Source organism: Panonychus citri, unplaced genomic scaffold, assembly GCF_014898815.1.
Source record: "Panonychus citri isolate SS breed McGregor unplaced genomic scaffold, ASM1489881v1 Contig00064, whole genome shotgun sequence".
Classification (NCBI taxonomy): domain Eukaryota; kingdom Metazoa; phylum Arthropoda; class Arachnida; order Trombidiformes; family Tetranychidae; genus Panonychus; species Panonychus citri.
The window spans coordinates 18,404-39,791 of NW_026515469.1; the positions used below are offsets into that span (position 1 = coordinate 18,404).

The window sequence follows — 21,388 nt, forward strand, 5'->3', positions numbered from 1 at the left end:
GCAAGACCAATTGTCAATTGTGTGGTGATATTATTGCGATAGAAACTGTAACAATTAAAAAAATTTTATGTTCTTTATGGTTGAAACTTTCTTTGCCTTTCCACTCGACTGATTTTTACTTGATTTTGATTCTTCTTATTATATTGACTAATCAGTTAATTGTTGATTATTTTACAATTTGCAAGGGAAGAACAGTTGATTCACTGTTTTATCGTAATTTAAACATGATTTAAATCATACAAACTACGCAACTGTGGTTATGATTACTGGAAATTTCCCTGTGGGGTTTAGGTTCAATCTTAAGCTTGGCAGGTTTGGGTTCGAGTTGATTTTCGGGTTCATCATTGGATCGATAAATGTTTTCCTCATGATAACTGAAGATGGAGTTTCAGTGATATTTTTCAAACTTTTCCATCTTCATCAATGATAATCTCCATCATTTCATTGTTTAAAAGCAAGATGGTGATTAAAGGGCAATTAAAGGACAAATACAAAGACAACTATCAATAAAGACAATGTTAGCAGTTGTCTAAATTTGTAAAAGTTAATTGTTATCAAATCATAAATGATTTGATATGAAAACAAGTTTCATTTTTTGATGAGTTGAACTCGGTTAGCACTGAGATAAAATGACTCACGAATTAAACGAATCGACGAACAATTATTAAATTGATGATAAAACAAATCGAAGTTCCATAAAATTTATTGAAGTGTCAATCATCAATAAAATTAAGATGAGCATCTTTGTCGAACGTGGCAGCAAAATTATCGAGTATAAAACGCTGATCATTAGCGTAATAAGAATCATTCATCAATTAGAATAAGTTTCTTTCTTCTGGTTAATTCAATTCTATCGTAATCATGAGAGTCTTTCTCTTAGCCTGTGTTTTCCTCGTCGCCGCTGTTAACTTCTCACTCGCTTGCGGTAAGTGAATATTGTTTGATAATCGACTAAATTACTTCGAAACTAATTTTACTGTTCTCTTTCATGGACAGAGTGTGGTATGGAAGGTTCAGCTGGTCGAATCTACAAAGGAAGTAAAGTTCGAGCCCACAAATATCCTTGGTTAGCTCACATTCGGTAAGTTTTGTTTATGAGATTCTTTTTTCTTTTCGCTAACCATCTCAATTGTTTTTTTTAGATCATACATGAACCGAGACATTGGATTATTCGCTCAATGTGGTGGTTCTTTGATCGATGAGCAACACATCGCCACTGCCGCTCATTGTGTTGTCGACGATGATGGATCAACAGTCGATCTTTCCAGCATTGATGTTTTCCTTGGCAGCGTGCAGGCTTTCACAGGCGAAACTGTGGCTATTTCAGTTTCAGAAATGTGGATTGACTCTAACTACAATCGAAACAATCTTGCCAATGATTTCGCCATCTTGACCCTTTCCAAGCCTGTTAAATTCACTCAACAAATTTCTCCAATCTGTTTACCAAAGAGCGAATCTGGTTTATCCAACCTCACCGTTGCCGGATGGGGAACCACTGGCCCTCACTCTCGCTCAAGTGACACTCTCTTAGAAGTCGATGTTTCATACTTGACCCGTAAGAAGACAGTCAATAATCTTTGACCTTAATGCAGTTTTTTTCATAATTTTCTAATCTCAATCTCTTCTCAGACGACCAATGTAACGATATTATGACCGATTATGTGTTCAAAAAAAGTGGCATTCCTCTATCAATGAAGGGAATGTTCCCAGTCCCCGGTGTCGCTGACTCTCATATGTGCGCCATCAACAAGCAAACCTTGGGAGACGCTTGTACTGGTGACTCGGGTGGACCACTAATGAAGAAGGCTGATAATGGTCTACATTACCTCATGGGTGTCGTTTCTGGTTCATGGAGTAAATGCGGAGAAAGTACCGACACTGCTGGTCTTTACACTCGAACCCTTTACTACCAAGAAACCATCAAGAGTTTCGCTCCAAACGCTTGTTGGAAGGATTAAAAAATCAAATCTATTCTTGTTCATGTTTCTAATTAAATCGCATAATAAAAAAGTTAATCATTTTGTATGATTAAAAAAAAATTTCCACTAAATTTTTCAAATCAAAAGTGTGACATGCAGACTTGACCTGTGGCACCAAAATTAGGTTCATTCTAGCGGAAATTCAGCAGCATCATTTTGGTATTAAATTGAAATTAATTGACAATCAGCCGTTTTTTAAAATGGTTCCTAATAGAGGTCAAGTCCGAGCTCTAATAGTGTCTTTTCTTAGACGATGATAGTGGTTCTTTTGATGATGAGATGTGAAATCGGAAAAACTATTCAACACCAAGGGTGTTTGACATTGAAAACAGGGTAAGGTCCAGTAAAAGGTTAACTCAGCTTGAGACTCAATTTGACTTTGGCCTGACTCGTTATGTATACGATACTTTTTTTTTCTAAAAAAAAGTTATCAGTTCTAAACCAAGAATAATAACCAAGAGCCATTAATGTTTAACCATGATCTTGAAACAAAGATCTGGTTTATGATTAAGATATGATGATGAAAATATTATTTGTTATAAACAACAATTTAAAATATCCAATTGAGTTTGTTTAACCATTATTTTAACAGCACCATGAAAGTTTTTTCACAGATTCCACATTGTGAAGATTGTCCCGAGCCCATGATTAACTAATGATAATCACAGCTATTGGAAAAGGAACCGAGCCAAAATTAATCAACAATCAGCAAGACCAATTGTCAATTGTGTGGTGATATTATTGCGATAGAAACTGTAACAATTAAAAAAAAATTATGTTCTTTATGGTTGAAACTTTCTTGGCCTTTCCACTCGTTTGTTTTTACTTGATTTTGATTCTTCTTATTATATTTACTAATCAGTTAATTAACGATATGGTTGATGATAACTGAAGATGGAGTTTAAGTGAATTTTTTGAATCAATTTCAGACTTTTCCATCTTAATCAATGATAATAATCACCAGTTTATTGTCTAAAAGCGAGATGTTGATTAAAAGTCAATTTAAGGACAAATGAAAAGCCAATGTTAACAGTTGTCTAGATGGATTAAAGTTGTTGTCAAGCCATAAATGATTTGATATGAAAGAAAATTTCATTTTTCCATGTGTTGGACTCGGTTAGCAAAGGAATGAAATGATTAACGAAACAACTATTATATTGATGGTGAAATAATTAGAAGTTCATAGAAGTTGATTAAAGTGTCAATCAAATGAAGATGAACATCTTGTTGCACATCAAAGCATAGAATTGAGTATAAAACGTTGATCATTAGCGTAATCAGAAACATTCATTAATTAGAATAAGTTTCTTTCTTCTGGTTAATTCAATTCTATCGTAATCATGAGAGTCTTTCTCTTAGCCTGTGTTTTCCTCGTCGCCGCTGTTAACTTCTCACTCGCTTGCGGTAAGTGAACATTGTTTGATAATCATCGAAATTATCTCGAAAGTAATTTTACTCTTTTCTTTCATGGACAGAGTGTGGTATGGAAGGTTCAGCTGGTCGAATCTACAAAGGAAGTAAAGTTCGAGCCCACAAATACCCTTGGTTAGCTCACATTCGGTGAGTTTGCTCAACAGTCGAGTTTCAATTTTTACTTTTCTTTATTAATCTTCTCAATTAGTAATTTCATCTTTTTAGATCGTACGCCAGCCGAAAATCTGCATCATTCTTTCAATGTGGTGGTTCTTTAATCGATGAACAACACATCGCCACTGCTGCTCACTGTGTTATCAGCCGAAATGGTTCACCTTTCAATGTTGCAAATGTTGATGTTTTCCTTGGAAAAGTCAAGGCTTTCTCTGAATATACCAAGGCAATTTCAGTCTCAGAAATTTGGGTTGATCCTAACTACAACCGACAAGATCTTTCCAACGATTTCGCCATCTTGACCCTTTCCAAGCCTGTTAAATTCACTCAACAAATTTCTCCAGTCTGTTTACCAAAGAGCGAAGCTGGTTTATCTAATCTCACCGTCTCCGGATGGGGAACCACTGGTCCTCATTCTAGCGCAAGTGACACTCTCTTAGAAGTCGATGTTTCATACTTGACCCGTAAGTTTTTAGAGTTTTAGTTTTACAGTTTTTTTTCATAATTTCCTTGATCTGTTCTCAGGTAACCAATGTAACGATATTAAGAAAAATTTCTTATTCAAACGGAATGGTATTCCTCTATCGATGAAGTGGCTATTCCCAGTCCCCGGTGTCACCGAGTCTCACATGTGTGCCATGAACGAGCAAACCATGGGAAACGCTTGTTCAGGTGACTCTGGTGGACCACTAATGAAGAAAGCTGATAATGGTTTACACTACCTGATGGGTGTCGTTTCTGGTTCATGGGCTGAATGTGGTGAAGGTGCCGATATCGCTGGTCTTTACACTCGAACCCTTTACTACAAAGACGTCATCATGAGCATGGCTCCAAATTCTTGCTGGAAGGATTGAAAAATCAAATCTATTCCTAATAATGTTTCCAATTAAATCGCATAATAAAAAAGTTATTCAGTAATATCTTTCAAAATGATCCATCGTTATTGCAACATTAAGTTTTAAGTAGGAAAATGTTTGAGTTTTAATTAAGATTAAATCTCATCAAATTGATCTAAAAAATAATGATAATCAGATTCTTTTGATGGTCATTGTTCACAATTATTTATGTTTAGTATTTTTTTAATCGAAATAATTGATTGAAAAGATATAAATTACTATTTGATTAGTATTATTATTTAATTAGTATTTGATTAAACTTCAATTAATCAAAAACAAATCTTGATTTTCATTAATACAGGCTTAGAAAGGATCAAGATGGCGAAATAGTTGGAAAGATCGTTTCGATTGTAATTAGGGTCAACCCAAATTTCTGAGACTGAGCTAGCTTGAGAGTATTCAGAGAAAGCCTTGACTTTTCCAAGGAAAACATCAACATTGGAAGCAGCGAAAGTTGAACCATCATCGTCGACAACACAATGAGCGGCAGTGGCGATGTGTTGTTCATCGATCAAAGCACCACCACATTGAAAGAATGAAGAAAGTTTCAGTCTAAAACCCCCTTTAACGTGAAAAATATAAGTCATAGAGATCTTTATTTGAAACGAAATAGTCAATAATTTGTGAGGTATCTAAGAATCCAGAACTGCTCATGAGGAAACAAAATCCCTATGAAGTTGATCTTGTCCTTTAGAAACATTTAACTATTTTATTAATTATCACCTTATAATATCAGTTAATCCTCGATTTCTTTTTATAACCGTGATTATCCGATCCGTTATTACAGATACTAAACTTGTATCAATGTCGATGGTACGTTGCGTTTTTCAGACTGAAATGTTCGAAAATTGTGTTCCATAGGCATAAACCTTTCGACCACTATACCAATAAAAAGTTTTTATTAAAATTGGGACTAAAGACAGAATTAACTTGTTAAAATATGTATTATCCATTAGTTATAAATGGCGCATTCGGTAAAAAATTTTGTTTTTTAATCATACAAGATGATTAACTTTTTTATTCTGCAATTTAATTAGAAACATGAACAAGAATAGATTTAATTTCTTAGTCTTTCCAGCAAGCGTTTGGAGCCATACTCTTGATGATGTCTTTGTAGTAAAGGGTTCGAGTGTAAAGACCAGCGGTATCGGTACTTTCACCACACTCAGTCCATGAACCAGAAACGACTCCCATCAGGTAGTGTAAACCATTAGAAGCCTTCTTCATTAGTGGTCCACCAGAGTCACCTGAACAAGCGTCTCCCATGGTTTGTTGGTTGATGGCGCACATGTGAGTCTCAACGACTTCGGGGATTCGAACTCGTCCCTTCATTGATAAAGGTAAACCATTTTGTTTAAACAAGTAGTTGGTCTTAATGTCGTTACATTGGTCTCCTAATTGTGTAAAGATAAATGTGTAAAATTTCATTCAATGAAAATTATTAACTAACTAGCGACTTACGGGTCAAGAATGAAACATCGACTTCTAAGAGAGTATCACTTGAGTCAGAGTTAGCGGAAGTGGTTCCCCATCCGGAGACGGTGAGTTTGGATAAACCAGATTCGCTCTTTGGTAAACAGACTGGAGAAATTTGTTGAGTGAATTTAACAGGCTTTGAGAGGGTCAAGATGGCGAAATCGTTGGAAAGATCCTTTCGACTGTAGTTAGGATCAACCCAGATTTCTGAGACTGAGCTGGCTTGAGAGTATTCAGAGAAAGCCTTGACTTTTCCAAGGAAAACATCGATATTGGAGACATCGAAAGTTGAACCATCATCGTCGACAACACAGTGAGCAGCGGTGGCGATGTGTTGTTCATCGATCAAAGAACCACCACATTGAGCGAATGATCCAGCGTTTCGGCTGACGTACGATCTAAAAGAGTATGATTGAGATACGATTAGCGAAAAGAGAAAAGAATCTCATAAACAAAACTTACCGAATGTGAGCTAACCATGGATATTTGTGGGCTCGAACTTTACTTCCTTTGTAGATTCGACCAGCTGAACCTTCCATACCACACTCTGTCCATGAAAGAGGAAGAGAGAAAGAGAAAAGTAAAATTACTTTTATGATAATTATCATCATTTCATTGTTTAAAAGCAAGATGGCGGTTATAAGTCATATAAGGACGAATGAAAAGACAATGTGAACAGTTGTCTAAATGGGTGAAAGTTAATTGTGATCTAGTCATAAATGATTTGATTATCAATATAATTATCATTGAAGAAAATGGGAAGGCTTGAGATTGATCTTCAATGACTACACGTAATCGTATTTTCTATTAGAGAATGATTTGAACAGTTATTGTAAAAATAAAAACAAATAGTCAGAGCGATTGATGCTAATTGTCAATCAAATTTAGATGAACATATTTGACGGACGTGGCTGCAAAAAATATCGAGTATAAAACGCTGATCATTAGCGTAATAAGAATCATTCATTAATTAGAATAAGTTTATTTCTTCTGGTTAATTCAATTCTATCGTAATCATGAGAGTCTTTCTTAGCCTGTGTTTTCCTCGTCGCCGCTGTTAACTTCTCCTCGCTTGCGGTAAGTGAACATTGTTCGATATCATCGAAATTATCTAAAAGTAATTTTACTCTTTCTTTCTTTCATGGACAGAGGTGGGAAGGTTCAGCTGGTCGAATCTACAAAGGAAGTAAAGTTCGAGCCCACAAATATCCATGGTTAGCTCACATTCGGTGAGTTTTGTTTATGAGATTCTTTTCTCTTTTCGCTAATCGTATCTCAATCATACTCTTTTAGATCGTACGTCAGCCGAAACGCTGGATCATTCGCTCAATGTGGTGGTTCTTTGATCGATGAACAACACATCGCCACCGCTGCTCACTGTGTTGTCGACGATGATGGTTCAACTTTCGATGTCTCCAATATCGATGTTTTCCTTGGAAAAGTCAAGGCTTTCTCTGAATACTCTTAAGCCAGCTCAGTCTCAGAAATCTGGGTTGATCCTAACTACAGTCGAAAGGATCTTTCCAACGATTTCGCCATCTTGACCCTCTCAAAGCCTGTTAAATTCACTCAACAAATTTCTCCAGTCTGTTTACCAAAGAGCGAATCTGGTTTATCCAAACTCACCGTCTCCGGATGGGAACCACTTCCGCTAACTCTGACTCAAGTGATACTCTTAGAAGTCGATGTTTCATTCTTGACCCGTAAGCTAGTTAGTTAATAATTTTCATTGAATGAAATTTTACACATTTATCTTTACACAATTAGGAGACCAATGTAACGACATTAAGACCAACTACTTGTTTAAACAAAATGGTATTCCTCTATCAATGAAGGGACGAGTCCAAATCCCTGAAGTGCCTGAGACTCACATTTGCGCCATCAACCAACAAACCATGGGAGACGCTTGTTCAGGTGACTCTGGTGGACCACTAATGAAGAAGGCTTCTAATGGTTTACACTCATGGGTGTCGTTTCTGGTTCATGGACTGAATGGTGAAAGTACCGATACCGCTGGTCTTTACACTGAACCCTTTACTACAAAGACATCATCAAGAGTATGGCTCCAAACGCTTGCTGGAAGGATTAAATAATTGAATCTATTCTTGTTCATGTTTCTAATTAAATTGCAGAATAAAAAGTTAATCATCTTGTATGATTAAAAAAAAAAATCCAATAGACATCAAGTTGTGGTGGATCATTCACAATAAATCTTATTTAATCAATTGATTTTCAATCTTTAGCTTAATCCTTTTACTTTGTTAATTTCACAGTTTAACATGGAATCGTCAATCAATTCATTAAAATTAACATTGATATTGTTTGTTTTAGTGCTGTTTTGAATGAAGTTTGGTATATCAAATGTAAACCTCATTACTTGAGGACTTGGAGGACTTCCAGCTATAAATAACCAACAAATCGCAATACCTAATTTACGCACAATTAACAGTTTATTGATATTTTTCAATTGTAAGTGTTGAATAAGCAAAAAGTAATTAATGGTTAAGACTAAAGTCATTAACCAAGACTTTAAAGTCCGAGAAATGATGAATTTCAAGATTGAAATTGAGATGAAGGTTGTTATATTAAAAGATCAGCAACTAACTGATTGATAGTAATTGATATAAAAAGTTATTGGTAAATTTATGTTACCAACTAATCAAATTACTTAGGATACTTAATAATTAAGTAAAACAATAAAACGAATTCAATTGAAATGATTAATCAAGTTCTCACAAGAGATTCCAATCTGTCCTTACATGTAACAGATTACAAAATGTAGATTCGTATTCAGGACTCACAAAGAATAAGATACTTAAAATTAACTAATTGTTGTGTAATTAACTTTAATCATTGAAAAGAACTTAAATTCATTAGAATTGAGTGGTAATTAGAATTTAGAAAATCTTAATAAGATGAACAATATTAAGAGAAGTCCAAAACTCAACTCAACTGAATTCAGTTAATGGTTAATATATATTGGAAAGTAACTTGGGGATACAATTAAAGAGAATCCATTTCTTTCCTTTTCTCTCTTTCTAACTCTTGTTATTGGAGATAAAGATGAAGATGAAGATAATCTTAAGATTAACATAATAAGATGATGATGTTTATACATCAAGGGAATACAAAATTTAGACAGTAAAAAGAAAGAGAAAATTTTAAGCTTAGCAACAAAAGAAAACCAAAGTTACTTTAACCTTTCGTCATTAGACAAAAGCTTTAGCTTTAACCATTATTGCTCATAAGAGTAAACAAGTAATTAGACAATACCATATATGGTTAACCATTTGGTCTTTGTCTGGACATTGAGACTGTTGATAAATAAGTACAAAATTATTAATAAAAAGTGACAATTGAACAATTAATCAGTTAATCAACATAAAGTTAACTCTATAACTGGATTAATATTAATTGTAATTGAAGTTAAAGTCAAATATAATTAAATTGTGAAAGAAAATTTTGATTAACTAAAGTTAATTAAAGAGAAAAGTTGATAATTGAATATTGAAGAGACTAAATTAAGATGATCAAGGATCAACAATCAAACTTAAGTTTGATTCCCTTCAGTGCCCAGGAACTTGATTAAGATATCTCCTTGATCCAGCTGATTGAGGCTCATTAAAACGGACTAATTGTAATTGTGCCCATGGCTTCGATATCATCATCAGAAACAACTTTTATCTCAAAGTCCATTTGGAACTGGATATGAATCGTTCAATTCAGAGATACACAACGATCATATATTGGTTGTTTTCTTGTCCTGGAATAATATTCATTACCATAATAATGCCAATTTTTTGGCCATTGCGCTTGATTTTGTTCAACCCGTTTGGAAAAGATTTTCAATAACTTTGACATCTTATGATTTCCACAGGTAAGATCTGCATTAGCATTATGAATTCCATCATTTATACGTTCACAGAAAGTTTCAATTTCTTGCCAAAAGGCCATATAAAGTTGACAGGAAACATAAGCTTCCACCGCTGGTGAATGAGAACCAGACTCAATGGTGAAACGGTCGAAGATCAAAAAGGCGATTAAGCTTAGCGCACAAGCTTTACCTTTATAAGGAGAAATATTGAGTTATTTCATCTTAGGACGGAGTAAATTGATTTCATTCTTAGAAAGCCCTGTAGTTAGTTGCATTATCAAATTGGAACCAATTAACTTTTCAGCTACAACTAAATAAGGAACAATTTGGTCTCGAACTGATTGTAAGTTCTTAGCGTAGCGAATATCATTTCGGTTTAAACCATGATGATGAGTTTCCATTGATTCTACATTTGGATATGTAACTAAAGTTTCATAGATAATTTCTTGCCTTCCATTGACAATTACGATCCAAACTGGACGTTGACGGATCTTCTCGAATAAGCCTTCAGGCCTTTCATACTCTTCAAAGATACCAACATATGCCATATTAATGGAAAACACTAACGATGGATTCGGATGATGTTTGATATTACTCTTGATTTTCTGTTCGTAAATCATTGGTAACGCTGGTAATTGAATTCTAGTGATTCTGTTATAAGTTTTCATTGATTCATTTTGCTTCATTGCATATGATCTCATTTTAAATGATGATGATGATGATGAAGATGAGGTTGATGATGAACTCAATCGTCTTTGACGAGCTGGAATGAGAGCACTAGAATTGTCACTGTTATTCGGTCTAATAACACCACGAATAGAAGGAAAGTTTTGTTTGATTGAAGAGATTATTTCATTAGCTTTAGCTTCGGAAATCAAAGCAAACACATCGATTCTAACAAATGGAAGATCATCTTGATGAAAAGTTCTTGGGAACTTTTGATTGTTTGGATTCGGTGGTTTCAGTCCATTCGCATATTCCAGCCATTCAGTTGAAGCTCGAATGAGATAGTCTGGAACTGGATTTTTCCGAGTATAATCAATCCATTTGATTGTTGAAGGTCGAATGTAAGTTTCAGGTTTACTTTTCTGACCAATAACTGGATCAAGCCAATATCATCCATTTTCTCCTTCATATATTGGAGCATGTGGATCGATGGCTCGTTGATACGAAGTCCAATAGTTATTATTCAAATTGGGACAAAAGTTTCTGATCATATTCAGAGCCATAAGTGGATCATCGGGATTCTCATCACGATTTATTAATGCATAAGCATATCCACGAAATTTATCTTCAAATCTTTTCATGAGTCTTAAGATGACAATCATTTTGTTGTTGTTTTTATTTTCAACATTTCAATCTTAAGATGAGATGGTAATTGTGATGATAATGATGGTGGTTGATTGAGAAAAGTTTAATTTCTTCACCTGTTTGAATTGTTCATGAAGATGAAACTCATAATCGTCTTTGATTAAACCTTTTCTGCAAGAACTTTCATGTTTCAAGAATGAGCTCGGAGAAAACTGTTCATTACAGAGAGTTCGACGACAAACTAGTAATGCACTTGAATATTTTTCAATTCATTAGATTGTTTAACTTTACCGAAAGTTGGAAAGTCATTTTCAGGTACAAATTTGATCACACATGAAGGATAATACAAACAGCTTTAGCTGAATGATTTAGTTTCTGAAAACCAAGAGAAATGATTACATTTCTAAGCCAAATAACACAATGTAAACAGTACCATGATGAACAAGATGAACATTGTAAAGGTTCAATACAAATATGTTCACATAATTTGCATGAAATTGTCTTCAGAATAAGATGAACATCATCAAGTATAATCTTGGATAACGATAAACCTCTAGGTATATCTTCAATCTTGAGATCAAAAACTTTTGGTGAATTGATGAAGTTTTTATAAATTTTCTCAAGAATTGATTTACAAAATTTTTCATGAGTCTTTTTAAGTTGTTGAACTGTTTCATCTACTTGTTTCTTTATCTCGAAAAACTTTTTCACTGAACAATATTCAGGTATTGGAGCTGTTGGAACAGGAGCTGGAAAAGTGTTCGGAGGCCAATCATAGTCATATGGACCTGGATATTTCTTTTCATTAGATGAAGATGATGGAAATGGTGAGAATTGAACTTTTTGTCTCTTTCTTATTGGTTCCTCATTCGAATTCATGGAGATTCTAACCTTTAAACTTTGATTCTGGTTAACGAAAGTTGATTCAAATTTGGATGAAGAATCACGAGTAACATTAAGATTAGAATTAGTTTCACGTTTTGAATCATGAGATTGTTTAGAATCAGAATTCACTGGTTTTGATTTATATCTTTGGTTAAAATTACCAGTTGAGGTACTTGGTCTATTCCAATCGTCAGAAACTTGAGTTTGTTGATCGAATCGTTGATTCTGTTGATACCATGAAGGTAAAGTTTGAGTTCCAGATGATGAACATGATGAACTAGAATCGTGACGAAGAGAACGGAGAACATCATCATCATCAAGATGAAAAGATTCAACTGGTTGCGGTGGATAAGGTCGAAAAAATTTCTTTTTACCTTTACCTTTGTCAATCTTTTCCTTGACAACTTCTTGGTCAATTGAAAAATTAACATCCTCTGATGATGAAGATAAACCTAAGTTGATCTGATGAAGAGCTGAATCTAAGGATAAAGATGATGAGTTGGAATCAGAATCCAAATTGACCATTTCAATTTCATTTTCAACGTTTTTCTCTTCACTTGATTTTCCAATGGAAACAGAATTAACTTGAATTGGTTTTATTTCATATCCAATTGGAGCAAAATCATCCCAAGCACGAGTTGGTGTTATCACATTTTCTTGTTGAGATTCAGAGACAATTTCACTTGAGTGATCAACTGATTCTATTTCATTTCCATCAGAATCGATTCGGAAAATTCTTGTTGTCAAATTAGATTGATCAATTTTTCTTGACATGTTGACTCTATGAAGATATTCACTCAGATAAATTGAATGGAAATTCAAATTTATGAATAACACAAGATAAATAGAGAGACAAGATTTCAGATAATCGTAACAAGAACAATTTAAATGTTTGAGATTGAATTCAATTTGATAATTCTGATGATTATTGATCACTAAGAATTGATTTAGATCATGAAATTGAACAAGATAAAATTTTTCTAAAGAAAATTTTGACTCAAAGAAACAAAAATAATCAAGATGAAGATTTAAATCAAATGTAAAAATGAATAATTGGTTAAATTGACTAAAGTCTAAGAGAAAATGAAACCAAGATGAATTGGTTGTTGTTAAGTCAAAGTAATTTACCAAGAAGAGAGATGACAAAAAGGGGAAAGAAAAGATGATAACTTTTAAGTCCAAAGTTGAAAATGGTTTTAAAAGCGATAATATGTTAATAAGCTTTGAGAAACAATAATGATCATTTTTAACCAGAAAGTTTAAGTCGACACCATGGGAATTTGAAGCTTTAGCTTTTAAAAAGGATGAGAAACTATTTTCATAAGAAAATGATAATGATGATAATCTTTGTTTCTCATTAGAAAAATGATCATATTCACTTTCATTTGAGTTAATATAACAAAAGTTAATTATTGATGAATATGAATTTTGTTTTTGTTTAGACTTTGATCTAGTTAAACGTTGATTATCATTATCAAGTGTTGGTTGATTGGAAATCAATTTATCAGCTGAATTGTAAGATCTTTTTGATCGAGTTACATTTTGATTATTGATTGATTGTGAATCAATTGGACTTATTGTTTGGTCTTCAGATCGATTTACACTTCCAACAGAATTCAACTCAAGAGAATCGCCAAGAAAATCATTACAATCAACATGAGAATCAAGACAATTATCATCAGAATTCGGTAAGTTGGAAATTTCATTTCGTCTGATATTCGATGTCAATGTATTCGAATCAACATCTGAAGCTTTAGCTGAACTTGAATCAGAATCTTCATTTTCTAACCAATGATTTGCTTCAATATCGAAATATTGATCTTTCAAATTCTTCATAACTTCAGTTAAATCACCTTTATGAGCTTTAGTATTCATAACATTAGCGGTGAATAAGTTGAATTCAGAATCATTTGGATCCATTAACAACAATGAACCTTTTCTCATTCCATATATCATATATGGACCATGATATTTCGGTGCTAACTTTTTCGATATATCTTTTGATTTCGATTCATCTTTTACCCAAACAAAATCACCGATTTGATAAGGAGGTCGTTTATACAATTTCCTTATTCGATTAACTTGATATTGTTGCTGAGCAATTAAACGAGCATAAGCTATTTTTCTAGCTTGAGCTAAAGTAACATTTGATTTTCGACTTAGATCTAAATGATTATCTAATGAATCTCTTGGATTTTGACCAAATACAAGAAAATAAGGTGAAAATCTAGTAATCTTATGAATAGAAGTGTTGATTGCATAGAGTGATTTCTCTAGACTTTTATCTAAATTTTTAACTCCATGATCAAGAACTAAAGTTCTAAGTCTCTCAGCTATGATTCTGTTTGCTCTCTCAACTATTCCCTGACTCTGAGGATGATAAGGTGTAGATATCTCATGTTTAATGTTATTCTCTCTAAGAAACTCTGAACATTCTTCCGATAAAAAGTTTGTTCCACGATCAGTTTGTATCACTTTTGGGTGACTAAAGGTATTGAAAAATCTTTCGAGAAAGTCATTAACTTGTTTAGCCTTTTGATCCGAATATATCTTAGCGTAAACATAACGAGATAAAGTGTCGACAAGAACAAGTATAACCTTTTTTCGGCCATTGACAGTTATTGGGCCTTGAACATCCATTTCAAGTCGTTCAAAAACGTTCTCAGGAATAGGTTTTGTTGATGGTTCAGCGTAAATGATTGAACAGGGTTTAGATATTGAACAAGTATCACAATTGTTGCACATTGAAACGATATTTTCAAAAAGTTTTTTCATGTAATAACGAGAAGAGATAGAGAGATAAGTTTTCTCTGGTCCAAAGTGTCCACCATGAGGGGAAGAATGATATCTATGAAATAGATCCTTAAGGATGTCGATACCAATAATTGGTTTGGTCAGTTCGATTCCTTGTTTTCGACGATGAATCAATTGATCTTTTAATAAATAACGTTTACGAGTTTGTTCATCGTTTTTGTTCAAAAGATTAGCGATTCGTTGGCAAGCAGAATCACTCTGTTGAAACTGTTTAACTTTCTCATGAAAGCTTTCATTAGAAACTGAATAACAGTAATTTGGAGGGTGATGATAATCTAACGTTGGATTGTCAAGTACAAAATTAACAATGTTAAAACCATCACTATATTCAGTATCATTGGTTGATTGGTGATGAGATAAAGAAAAAATTTTGTCCAAATAATCATCTTCAGGATTAATGATGTTTCGGTGTTCCCACTCAGTTTGAGCTCTTGAGAGACAATCAGGAGCATGAAGTGAACCTTTTTTGTACACAACTTTGAACTTGTACATAGATAACATTATTGACCATCGTTGTAAACGAGCATTTTTGAAATTTACTTTAGTAATAGTACATAGAGCATGATGATCCGTTTCAACAACAAATTCTTCTCCTTCAAGATAATGTTTATATTTTTCCATTCCAACCAAAACAGCGTAAAGTTCCTTTTCAGAAACTGAATAATGATGTTGATGTTTCTGTAATTTTTGCGAAAAGAAAGCGATAGGTAACCAATGTTTTACCTTTTCTATTGGAGTTTCCTTTGAGAATTCTGAAGAATCAGGATCTTCCTGGAGTAGAATTCCTCCTACGGCGATATCAGAAGCATCTACAGAAATTTTTCTTCGTAAATCAGGATCAAAATGAACTAACATCGTAGTTTTAATTAGCGAGTTCTTTAGAGTATCCAAAGTACGATAATCTTCAGGCAAAAGTTTAAACTTTCGTTGCTTGGATATGATTCGATACAAAGGAGCAGCTAACTTTGAATAATCTTTGATGTAACGAGAAAAATAATTGAAACAACCAAGTAACGATTGTAATTGTTTAGTTTTCTTGGGATGAGGGAGCTTTTTGAGAGCGTCAACTTTAACTGGATCAGGTTTAATCCCTTGACCACTAACCAGGTGACCTAAAAGTCTAATTTCCGAATAACCAAATGAACATTTTTCAAGACGAACCTTAAGGTTATAAGCAGCGAAACGTTCAAGTACAATTTTGGTATTTTCGAGTAATTCATCCCAAGATTTACCAATTACGGGTACATCATCGAAATAACCAAGACATTTTTTGTATTGAATATCTTTTAAGACCTTGTTGATCAAATTCTGAAAGATGAAGGGAGCTGTCGCTAGTCCCATTGGTAATCGTTTGTACTGATACTTTGCATCAGGTGTAACGAAAACTGTCTTTTCTCTTTCAGATGGAGCCAGTTCAATTTGGTGGTATCCTTGAGCAAGATCGAACATATTAAAGTATTTCGTACCTCTAACTGTTTCCATAAGATCGTTAATTCTAGGCATCGGTTGTCCAGTTACTTTAGTAATCCTATTCAAAAGTCGAAAATCAGTCACAAGACGATTTGTACCATCCGATCGAGGGACGAGAAGAGCAGGTGAACCACCTTCAGCATTTGATTCCTCAATTATATCGGCAGCCAACAAGTCATTTATTTCCTTTTTGAATGCTAATCTTTGTGCATTATTATGGGCAAAGGGCTTTCGATAAGGAATTTGATTATCACCGATATCAATCTCAACTGGACATATTTCTTTTGAAACAAATCCTAAATCTCGCTTGTTTCTCGCGAAAACATTTTCAAATTTACAGAGTAAATTGATTAATTCATCCTTCTTATCTTGAGATAAATCAGGATTGATTCGTGGAATTAACCTTTCCAGAAATGGTTTCTCTTCATTCAAAGAATTAATCAATTGATAATCAAATGAATCATTTTCAATTACTTTAGTAATGAATGAGTTATTTTTATCTTCGCGAAAAGTATAAACCTTTTCTTGACGATAATCATTGAGAGAGAATTCAGGGTGAATTAATTGAGAAACAAATGGAAATTGTGGATTGAGAGAATATGTAGAGATGGATGAACAATTGAGTTCGTCTCGTCAACTGAGCAAAATCTCAATTTAAATTCAGCATCATAGAGTAGACCATTATCACGAACGTAAACTTTAAAGTTATTTTCATTTGCATCAATTCGCATCGAATACAATTGAATGAAAGTTGAACCCAATAAGAATACAGGCTCAAAATTTTTGATTACTGTTATCTTGATAGCACGTGTATCGGGAACATTTTGATGTTTAATAGCCGCATAAGCGAAACCAAGAGCTTCAGTTGTACCAGATATACCATAAATTGGTGATGGATATTTGACCAGATTCATTTTCCATTTGACTGCGAGATCGTAATCAATTACACTGGCAGTTGCACCGGTATCAACTAATACTCGATAAGTGAAAATTGGATCTTTCGTTGGCGTTTCTAAATGAAGGATACACAGTGACATGTATTGTAACAAAGGATCACCTTTATTGGTTAAAATGGGAGCTTTAAAATGATTAACATCATGAGTTAAATTGTAAGCAAATTTTGATGAAACAACACCTTCAGGAGCTTGAGCTGGTTGTTGATCAACTATCGGCTGTTCAGATTGGACAACAACATTGACTGGTTTACCAGATGTATTACCAGAGTTACTGGATGGTTTTTGGGATTTACCAGAATTATCTTTATCTTTTCGACTTGGGCAATTGGGAGCAATATGATCGGGCTCACCACAAATGTGACAAATGATTTTTCTTCCTCTTCCTCTATTCTTATCATAAGGCTTTCGATAATTTTTATCTTTACCTTCTTTGTTACCATCTTTAGATTGAACCGAAGGTTGACCTTTAGACTTGTCTTTTTCGGCTTTAGCCTTTCGTTTTTTATCTTCATTTTCATGGTAATGTAAGAGTAGAGTGTTCATGATCTTTTGCTCATCATCATTATGACCATTTCGAATAATTTCTTTTCGGATATAATCTGGTATATGATTAAGTAAATCATGAGAAAAGCTTTTGGTGACATTTTACTAACTTTCTCCATCAAATCACGAACTTGATTGATGAAAATTGGTGGAGCAATTGAAAAATCATAAACTAAATTTCTCAGTTTAAAAGCATTGTTCGCGTTGATTGATGGTAAATCTATTGCTTTCTTAAGAGTAGCAACATATTCATGATAATTATCAATATTATTATCAATGGATTTAGCCATATGCAAAATTTCATGAGCAAACCCTTTCTTGAAGCAACGTAGTCGAGTAGCATCATCACAACGTTCCAACGCAAGTTTATTCACCGTTTTATCAATCCATGCTAACATATCTTCATTTCGCTGAAATTCTGTAACTTTTGGGTCCTTCACGAGAGCAGCACTGAAACCTGATGTAACAGAATCAATCATAGTCTTGAGACGAATTGCTTCAGCAGAAGGGCCATCAGAGTTTGATGAATTAGGTGGTGGTGAAGTTGAACGAGAATTTTGGTTATCAACTTGGGGTCCTTGGTTATCGTTACTTTTAGTCGAAGCTTGAGCTACTTTTAAAATGGTTCCAAACGGTAGACCAATAGAACGAAGTTCTTGTTCAGAAACAGAAAAAATGGATGATTCATCTCTTCCAATATGACTAAGAATCAATTGGATTTCGGTTTCTAAAACACCGAGACTTCGAAGAAGAACAAGCCAAGTTGGAGGTGATAATTCCTTAACCTCATTCAACGGAAGTTCAGAAATATTTTCATCACTGAGTGTTTCCCCTAGCACCAAATAGTTAGTACGAATAACTTCATAACATCGTTTCTTTATGAAACTTGCAGTCGGAATTGTAGGAAAAGCAAAATAAGTTAACAACTCACGAAAACCTTGGGTTTCCAATTCACCGATATTGACCATTGTTATTGTAGTAGCAGTTAATGGTAAGTTAATATTGAGAGAAGATGTAATTATCTCTTGATCAGAACCAATATCTTGAGATATCGATGAAGCAGTTATTCTATCACGAGAAGGAAAACGATGTAATTGTTTAACGGGTGAAACTGTTTCCAATGAAATCGATCGAGATATTAACTGTCTACCACTACGAGTTGTCACGGGCATTAAGATATTTCACCAAAGTGAAGTTAAAATTGAAGATTAAAAGAATTGAGCACAAGCACAATTTTTACGACACAATGTTTAGCAAATATACTTTGTGAATCCTGGTAACCTCGCCAATTGTAAGTGTTGAATAAACAAAAAGTAATTAATGGTTAAGACTAAAGTCATTAACCAAGACTTTAAAGTCCGAGAAATGATGAATTTCAAGATTGAAATTGAGATGAAGGTTGTTATATAAAAAGATCAGCAAACTAACTGATTGATAGTAATTGATATAAACAAGTTATTGGTAAATTTATGTTACCAACTAATCAAATTACTTAGGATACTTAATAATTAAGTAAAAACAATAACAACGAATTCAATTGAATGATTAGTTATTAATCAAGTTCTCACAAGAGATTCCAATCTGTCCTTACATGTAACAGATTACAAAATGTAGATTCGTATTCAGGACTCACAAAGAATAAGATACTTAAAATTAACTAATTGTTGGTGTAATTAACTTTAATCATTGAATAAAAGAACTTAAATTCATTAGAATTGGTGGTAATTAAATTTAGAAAAATCTTAATAAGATGAACAATATTAAGAAGTCAAAACTCAACTCAACTCGAATTCAGTTAATGGTTATATATTGGAAAGTAACTTGGGGATACAATTAAAGAAATCCATTTCTTTTCCCTTTTCTCTCTTTCTAACTCTTGTTATTGGAGATAAAGATGAAGATGAAGATAATCTTAAGATTAACATAATAAGATGATGATGTTTATACATCAAGGGAATACAAAATTTAGACAGTAAAAGAGAATTTTAAGCTTAGCAACAAAGAAACCAAAGTTACTTTAACCTTTCGTCATTAGACAAAAGCTTTAGCTTTAACCATTATTGCTCATAAGAGTAAACAAGTAATTAGACAATACCATATATGGTTAACCATTTGGTCTTTGTCTGGACATTGAGACTGTTGATAAATAAGTACAAAATTATTAATAAAAAGTGACAATTGAACAATTAATCAGTTAATCAACATAGTTAACTCTATAACTGGATTAATATTAATTGTAATTGATTAAAGTCAAATATAATTAAATTGTGAAAGAAAATTTTGATTAACTAAAGTTAATTAAAGAAAGTTGATAATTGAATATTGAAGACTAAATTAGATGATCAAGGATCAACAATCAAACTAATCGTTTGAATAGATCATTTTATGGAAAAGTTTACCGACAAAAGTGGAAATCTCTGTAATCTAATAAGCCTGCAATCTATTATTTGTCCATGGTGAAGCTCATTGACGAGTCGAAGATTTTAATGAAGCTGCAGAGCGAAATCACTAAGGAAATTCTTGTGAATAACAAGTGCGATTTTGTGATTAGCGTTGAAATAATAATATTTAAGAAAATTTCGCTCTTCGAAAAGAAAACTAAATACAGATTGAGTAACATGATCAGAAGAATCTTGATATCAGACTTGCGCGATCTTTAAATTACGGGCTCTCTTGTATTAGAACTTTTTCTTCCAGTTCTCTTCTCATTCATTTTGATAATATTCTTGCTCATGGTTATGATATTTGTGATTTCTTTTGATTTATCCAATTTCTCTTCTCTTCAGGATACATGAGAAATCCTTGTTTCAAGTTCATCCCTCAGACTGTAAACATAAACTTATTTTGATTGTTTATATAATCATCACCTAATCATCTTATTCTTGTCACCATCATACAATTGTAACTTAGTGCCATCAACCGGATTACAGTGTTGTGTGATCGACTACCAATCGGATTATATATTGGAAAAAGTGATCGAGAAAAGTTCAACTTTAAGATGAAATAAAATGTTCACTTTTCTGTTAATAGTTTTCGATAATATTTTTCTTCCTTTGTGAATTCATTGTTGAACAATATTTCACATCAAAGGTAAGGTTTTAAGTCTTGATGTTATCAGATAGGTGACAAAGAAGATGAAAGTTCAAGAACAAAGAAAATCATCATTCCCTGAGTAAATCTCATTTTCACTTCATCTTCACCCAAAGTTCAATCTTGAATTAACTTTTTCTTCAGCTATTCCAAAGGCAATCGTTGATTACATATCAGCAGAACTTGGAGTTTAATAAACGGCTTACGATTCTGGAGTAAACAATTTAATCAACTACATGAGATTAAGAGGTTAAAATCAATTACTTATTCCAAACGATGAAACTTTCGTCTTAATCATGAACAATATACTAAAACTGTAATGATAATGTTAATTGTATTGTCTTATAATAGTAATAAAAGATTTACTATCATCATGATAATGAGAGAGAGAGAGAGAGAGAGAGAGAGAGAGAGAGAGTTATAATCATTCTCATCATCATCATGTTTAGTAAATTGGTGATCAGTTAATTGAAACAGCATGATAATAATCATATTGCAATTGGAATG

General features: G+C 33.3%; 3 protein-coding genes and 1 pseudogene across 3 annotated transcripts; 3 read left to right on the forward strand and 1 right to left on the reverse strand.

Moving 5' to 3' along the window:
* Positions 1-771: 771 nt before the first annotated feature.
* LOC128386217 (serine protease 44-like) lies at positions 772-1,992 on the forward strand. Its single transcript, XM_053345214.1, has 4 exons — positions 772-925; positions 997-1,081; positions 1,143-1,555; positions 1,630-1,992. Exons 1-4 carry the CDS (start codon positions 862-864, stop codon positions 1,956-1,958), a joined length of 891 nt encoding a protein of 296 aa, XP_053201189.1. The 5' UTR covers positions 772-861; the 3' UTR covers positions 1,959-1,992.
* A 1,234-nt stretch (positions 1,993-3,226) lies between these two features.
* LOC128386218 (clotting factor G beta subunit-like) lies at positions 3,227-4,486 on the forward strand. Its single transcript, XM_053345216.1, has 4 exons — positions 3,227-3,383; positions 3,455-3,539; positions 3,618-4,030; positions 4,092-4,486. The coding sequence occupies exons 1-4, from the start codon at positions 3,320-3,322 to the stop codon at positions 4,418-4,420; spliced, it is 891 nt and encodes a 296-aa protein (XP_053201191.1). The 5' UTR covers positions 3,227-3,319; the 3' UTR covers positions 4,421-4,486.
* A 958-nt stretch (positions 4,487-5,444) lies between these two features.
* Positions 5,445-6,525, reverse strand: LOC128386219 (trypsin-1-like; the record flags this gene model as incomplete). Its single annotated transcript, XM_053345217.1, has 3 exons — positions 5,445-5,856; positions 5,924-6,336; positions 6,401-6,525. Coding segments are annotated over 3 exons (867 nt in total), but the record flags the coding sequence as incomplete, so codon positions are not given.
* A 194-nt stretch (positions 6,526-6,719) lies between these two features.
* On the forward strand, positions 6,720-8,027 carry LOC128386216 (serine protease 44-like; annotated as a pseudogene).
* Positions 8,028-21,388: the final 13,361 nt, after the last annotated feature.

Excerpts from the sequence above, each read along its gene's own strand:
- LOC128386218 (XM_053345216.1), top strand. The coding sequence starts at position 3,320 with ATGAGAGTCTTTCTCTTAGCCTGTGTTTTCCTCGTCGCCGCTGTTAAC. Across the intron at positions 3,540-3,617 it reads CCTTGGTTAGCTCACATTCG|ATCGTACGCCAGCCGAAAAT; the intron begins GTGAGTTTGCTC and ends TCATCTTTTTAG. Across the intron at positions 4,031-4,091 it reads CGATGTTTCATACTTGACCC|GTAACCAATGTAACGATATT; the intron begins GTAAGTTTTTAG and ends ATCTGTTCTCAG.
- LOC128386217 (XM_053345214.1), top strand. The coding sequence starts at position 862 with ATGAGAGTCTTTCTCTTAGCCTGTGTTTTCCTCGTCGCCGCTGTTAAC. Across the intron at positions 926-996 it reads TAACTTCTCACTCGCTTGCG|AGTGTGGTATGGAAGGTTCA; the intron begins GTAAGTGAATAT and ends TTTCATGGACAG. Across the intron at positions 1,082-1,142 it reads CCTTGGTTAGCTCACATTCG|ATCATACATGAACCGAGACA; the intron begins GTAAGTTTTGTT and ends TGTTTTTTTTAG.